At 37.1% G+C, this 6,000-nt stretch overlaps 1 protein-coding gene and 1 pseudogene across 1 annotated transcript; one reads left to right on the forward strand and one right to left on the reverse strand.

Annotated features, from left to right (window-relative positions):
• Positions 1-1,354: 1,354 nt before the first annotated feature.
• Positions 1,355-3,193, forward strand: LOC120186343 (annotated as a pseudogene).
• An 88-nt stretch (positions 3,194-3,281) lies between these two features.
• LOC120186220 (gibberellin 20 oxidase 1-D-like) lies at positions 3,282-5,423 on the reverse strand. The gene is made up of 3 exons (XM_039190212.1): positions 4,807-5,423; positions 3,897-4,218; positions 3,282-3,739 (listed from the first exon to the last, which is right to left on the reverse strand). Exons 1-3 carry the CDS (start codon positions 5,301-5,303, stop codon positions 3,455-3,457), a joined length of 1,104 nt encoding a protein of 367 aa, XP_039046143.1. The 5' UTR covers positions 5,304-5,423; the 3' UTR covers positions 3,282-3,454.
• Between the last annotated feature and the right edge of the window lie 577 nt (positions 5,424-6,000).

Genomic DNA, 6,000 nt, shown 5'->3' on the forward strand with positions numbered 1-6,000 from the left:
TAGATTCAAATGCCAAATTGCATTTAGAACAGGGAGACCAAACTGAACATTAATACTCCAACAAGAAGAGCATCTAAATTTGCTAAAAAGTGCAGATTTAGAATGGTGTCGAGCTCTTAATAACAGTTCAGATTTATTTATTGGAAAAAAGGATAAAATGGTATAATCTTAATAGTAATTGAAAGAACAAAGTTTGGCTTGTTTCCCGGCTGAAGTTGGGTGGCCGTACCGCAGTCCGATTCCGGATCGTGATAAACAAATACAAATATCAAAGCCTACTTTTCATGAACAAGTGGACTGTAAATCGGGAACCACATATTTCGAAATACGTATTCCATCGTCTCCTGCTGCACCCGAAGTGAAAAAGCTCGTGCTTAGCGATGTGTTATAGATAGGTAATAGAAGTTAAGATCTAAGAAAGGTCAAGAAAAGAATAATGAGGAACCCGATAATAAGACCTACCCCGGGGACAAGTACATGTTATTTGCTTGATTTACATAGCCCACTTTCCCATTACCTATCAGCAAGCAAATTGCTAATAAAGATATTGTTATAAGATAACGACATGCATAATGATCGTTAAATAAAATAAACATTAAGATTTTACGTGGAAAATCCTTTAAAAAAAACCACACACAGAATAGCGAACAGGTTTCTTCTTCTAAAACCTTGTGCATTTGCATTGTTTTTACTTAGATTACAGACTGTCACATCTTCTTCATACCCGGCTCCGCATTATTTTAAAATGGTTGGATTTTGCAGAATGTCGATTGGAGGGAAAGGCCGCCATCGCAATCTGTCAAAAACCTTTTTACTAAAGAGGTGAATGAATTATGGATAATATTGCAGTTGAGTTTCGTGCTCCAACTAGTGATAGATTTTAATTGTCAGTTATGTTTATCGTCTCATGTCATGCGTAAATGAGTCTAGGCTATTGATGTTGTAACTACAAGCACAGTAGATTTGGGGCCGCTAAGTATTGATTCTTTCAGAAATGGCAATTTGTCTGCATCATGGGCAGTTGACGGGGTGGATGCTTCAATTGCAGAGAAAGCTGCCTCTGAGGTTAGGGTCATAGTTATTTTCCACCTGAGCATTCACGTCTATTACATGCTTCTGTATTTTCTACCGCCTTCAGCTGGACCTTTCCTTGCCCCAAATTTTAGTTGCTGATTTATTTGTCTTTATTTACATGTCACATGTTCAAAGTCAAATCAAAAGGCTACAGACTTGAAACAAGTAATATCTCAAGTTAAAGAAGGAAAGCTTCTTTATGGTAAGATATTTTTGATCTGTTAAATATATCTACCTAATGCTCTTGGTACATTTTATTTCATGCTAACCTGCCTGTTCTATGCAGATGATCAGTCGCACGATAAGCAGATTAATACACTTCGAAGGGTAGTTATCATCTTTTGGATGCACGGAGTTAGATTATTATTATAATGAATTATATAATAAGAGGCACTTTATTTACCCTGCAGCAACTTGGAGTCTTGGAGATGATAAACGTAAGAAGCAGGTGGCTGGTTGGTCCATCAAGACGATGAAGTTACTGTGAAACTTGAAAATGCAGCCATTGAACGATCCAAAGCTGTGGATTCTGCAGTTCTCGCCAAATACAACATATGGAGGAGAGAAGTTGATAATGAGAACTCTGATTCCACAGTGCGCTTGATGAGTGATCAAATTATAATGGCGAGTATTGCAAGCTTGAAAAACAAGCTTGACTTGCGGAAAGAAATGCATGTTCGGCTCAAAGAGAGTCAGCAAGCCTGAGGAGAGTCAACAACTGATGCCGATCTACCTCACAGGTAAATGGACGCATTGGCTATGTGCCGTAGTCAATGTTTCCCCTGGTTTTTTCTTTTGCTGATCCTGTTAGTTTGTGTTATGTGAATTTATTCAGTGCATCTGAGAAAATTCAAGCAATGGGAAAAGATCTAGCCAAAGCAAGAGATGAATTGTATGATTGCAAGTTGGTTTCCAGAAAGCTCAGAGCAATGCTCAAGACATCAGAAGAACAGGTTAGGAGATTGAAAAAACAGAGCATCTTCCTGAGTCAGTTAGGAGCCAAAACACTTCCCAATGCAATTCATTGCCTGTCAATGCTTTTGACCATAGAGTATTATCTCCTTCCCCCAGATAAGAGACATTTCACTAGAAGTGGGAATTTGGAAAATCCAAATCTCTACCATTACGCCCTTTTTTCTGATAATGTCTTGGCTGCATCGGTTGTTGTCAATTCAATTATCATGAATGCCAAGGTGATAAAAACTGCCTTATCTTTGCACAAAATGTCTTCACTTGTACAATTGAAAGTATTAGATTTCTAAGAATTGAGGCTCAGGTGCAGTATTCATTACAATTTTCTTTGTGGTTGTATTGCAGCATCCTTCAAGACATATTTTCCATCTCGTTACCGATAAACTTAATATCGGAGCAATGTACATGTGGTTTATGTTGAATCCCCCTGGAAAAGCCACTATTAATGTTGAAAATGTTGATGAATTCAAGTGGCTTAATTCATCCTATTGCCCTGTCCTACGACAGCTTGAGACTGCTGCGATGAAGGAGTATTACTTCAAGGCGGATCATCAACCTCATCTGGATCTTCAAACTTGAAGTATCAGAACCCAAGTATCTCTCCATGCTTAATCACCTGCGGTTCTATCTGCCACAGGTTTACCCAAAGTTAGATAAGATCCTCTTTCTTGATGATGACATTGTTGTCCAGAAAGACTTGACTGGATTATGGTCTGTCGATCTCCATGGAAAAGTCAATGGTGCAGTGGAAACTTGCGGGGAAAGCTTCCATCGTTTTGACGAGTATCTGAACTTCTCAAACCCTCATATTTCACTAAATTTTAATCCTAATGCTTGTGGGTGGGCATATGGAATGAACATGTTTGATGTCAAGGCGTGGAAAAAGAAAGATATCACTGGCATATACCACAAGTGGCAAAACATGGTGAGTCAATCGAAAGACCGAATATTCGATTTCTTGGTCTTTATTTCCCCGGTCACATGCACATACCTTCATGCATGCATCAAGATAACTCAGTTGTTGAGGCAAATCCTAAATTTTGGTTCTTTTTTTTTTCATTTTAATGTTTATCAGAATGAAGATAGAACACTGTGGAAGTTTCTCCTATATACTATTATGTTCACATTTATATTCCTTTTTGTTTAATCAATTTATTGCAGTTTCATGAATTTATGGATTGTAGATGCAAATAGAAGCACCAAAAGTACCAAAACTCAAAGTAAAAACAAAAAAGGAAATAAGAGATTTAAAATTTATAAATAAGTCAAATAATTCTCCGAAGGACTAATTAAGCTTCTCCTATATACTATTGTTCCTTTTCCTTCTGTATCTCTCTATCTTAGACCCACCATGAACAAGAAAATAAATGCTTCCCTCGTATTTCATTTAATATCCCAAAATCATTGCTTAAGGTGCTATTGCATTTTTGTTTGATTCTTGTTCTTGAACCCATTTGGAGAATGCATCGAGAGTTTTCATGTCAGCGCGGTAATGTATCTGCGTAAATTCCAGCAAACTTGCCCACGTAAAGGTCGGGTATCTCCTTGGATTTGCTGCGTTCACTAAGCAGGCTGCTGGTGTTACCGCCTTATCCATCTTTGGACATAGAAAGAATGCGAGTGATCTTCTAACACTTCGATTATTCACTACTGCTCTGTGTAAGCAGCTCTTGTAAATGCCGTTCGATAGAGCCTGCATTTAGAGGCATAGGATTTCATGTTAGGGGATGGATTTATAAAACTTTTATGAAGAAAATAGATTATCAAATAGAAAATACAAAAGATATAAGAATTGGAAATTTCCAGGGATGACTGAATATATATATATAGTTGGGGTCTTTGTTCCCTACCATGAATGTGTCGCCAACGTTGACAACGAAAGCTCCTGGGATGGGAGCAATGGAGTGCCACTTTTCATCTGAAAACACTTGAAGGCCACCAACTTGATCCTGGTGAAGGATTGTTAAGGAAGTGGGATCGGAGTGAGGACCGGTTCCGAGTGTCGAATTCGGCTTTTGGCATGGCGGATAGTGGTTCAGTCTCAAGATTGAATCATTTTCTTGGAAGAAGTCTTTGAAGTAGGCTTGGTCAAGTCCTAGACTTGCCCCTAGCAGCTCCATTAACTTCAGAGATAATTTGTTCATGGCTTCACAATATTCCTGATAAATCCTTCTGCAATGCCATGTATGAAAAACCAAAATCGAGATTAACAAATGTAGCAATTTCACACAAAAATTAACTTAGCAATTTCTCACGGTATTCATGATAAATCCTCCTGCCATGTATGAAAAATCAAAATTAGATCCCAACATTTGTTAAAATAATCATTTTGTCTCTATTCTATGCATGTCTACCCTAAAAAATATTTATAGATCAATTATTGCATGTGTGTCCTAGTTTAAGACAATCTGTGTCGGTTAATGGATTTAGAGTTTGGTTGAGTTTTCTATTAATACAAGGGGTGAACAAAACTCTATTTGATTAAAAAAAACCAAATTTTATGACTTGACTTGAGGCTAAAAAACTTGATTCAACTTGACTAGTTTTATAAACTTTCATAAACTTGATTATGCTCGAAAAAAACAAGTAAAGTTTGAATTATAAAATAAAACTCGAAAATTTCACCCAAAATAAGTAGAATGATTGAAATAAACAAGACTAACAAATGTAGAGAAACTAAAGTAGTCTTGCCCTTGTATATTAAGTGCAAACATTTCCCTTGTTAGGAATGGAAAGGTAGGGTGAGAGATTTTTACTTACCCGAAATCTTGAAAATCTTCACCCATCCGGTTGACCATATAGTGGTGGACGATGTTTGGAGTGTCAGGTCGAAATCGAAAAGAAAGTGTTTCTTTCCATGGCAACTTGGAGGAAAACCTACCAACGAAACTACTGGCATACCCATAGCTTTCCCCTACTTTTCTCAGCGCCTTTTGCTTCTCGGAGAGTTGCATGCCAAAGAACACGTCCATGTACCGTTGAGCTCTGACTATAAGCCCGGAATCCACCCCATGGTTTACGACCATGAAAAACCCATGCTTCTTGCATGCCTCGTTCACTGCCTCCGCCGCTCTCGACACGGCAAGAGGGTCACCCCCGCACACGAGAGCTCCCACGTCGATCGTGGGAATCACGAGTTCCGGTGCGTCGAGGCATGGTTTCTCGTCGTCGGGCCATATGAACTGACGGGGTATATTGGATTCGGATCCATCGAAAGCTAAAGCAAGATTCTCATCCTTTGGCAGATAATGAACCATTTTCAGCTTTCACAACTTGAATGCTTTTTGTTTAGGTTTCTGGAGAGGAAAAAAAATCGAGCAGGTTGTGAGAACTGAAGAGGAGCAAAAGTGGGTTTAAATAAGAGAAGCATAGGATGAAATGAATGTTGGGATTTAGAGGGCCAATAATATTTGGAATCTAGTTAATTGTTTTCAACTGTAGTTTAATCTGTGTTGTGATCTTTAGAGTTAATTGTATATGTACACTTATTTAGCTTTTAAGAGTTTTTTTTATACGGATTTATTTAGTGATTTATTATAAAATAAAATATTATTCTTTTTTAGAAGGCTTACATTCGTGTAGTTACTTTTGTAGAGTGTGTATATGTTGTTAATGATTAAAAAATTATAAAATATAATATCTTATAATTACCTCGTATTATTAAAAAATAAATTTTTTCATGTTAAATTAATGAATATAATTATATTTTTTCTGATTTCAGTAATGTACTTTACTAAGAGAAAGAAAAATTTATGGGTAAACTATGCCAATATGCCACTTTAGTTTTCGCTCTTATCGACTTTGGTCACCGACTTTTTAATTAAGTGTGTTTGGTCCTTAACGTTATCAGTTCGTCAGGTTCAGGTCACTCAACCGTTAATTTTCGTTATCCTATTAACGGAAGTATGAGTTCACAATTAAAAATAATAAAATAAAATAAAAAACCCAAGTGTC

The sequence above is a fragment of the Hibiscus syriacus genome, unplaced genomic scaffold (genome assembly GCF_006381635.1).
Source record: "Hibiscus syriacus cultivar Baekdansim isolate YM2019G1 unplaced genomic scaffold, ASM638163v2 tig00113337_pilon, whole genome shotgun sequence".
NCBI lineage: Eukaryota > Viridiplantae > Streptophyta > Magnoliopsida > Malvales > Malvaceae > Hibiscus > Hibiscus syriacus.

Excerpts from the sequence above, each read along its gene's own strand:
- LOC120186220 (XM_039190212.1), bottom strand. The coding sequence starts at position 5,303 with ATGGTTCATTATCTGCCAAAGGATGAGAATCTTGCTTTAGCTTTCGAT. Across the intron at positions 4,219-4,806 it reads GAAGATTTTCAAGATTTCGG|AAGGATTTATCAGGAATATT; the intron begins GTAAGTAAAAAT and ends ATGGCATTGCAG. Across the intron at positions 3,740-3,896 it reads ACGTTGGCGACACATTCATG|GCTCTATCGAACGGCATTTA; the intron begins GTAGGGAACAAA and ends CTCTAAATGCAG.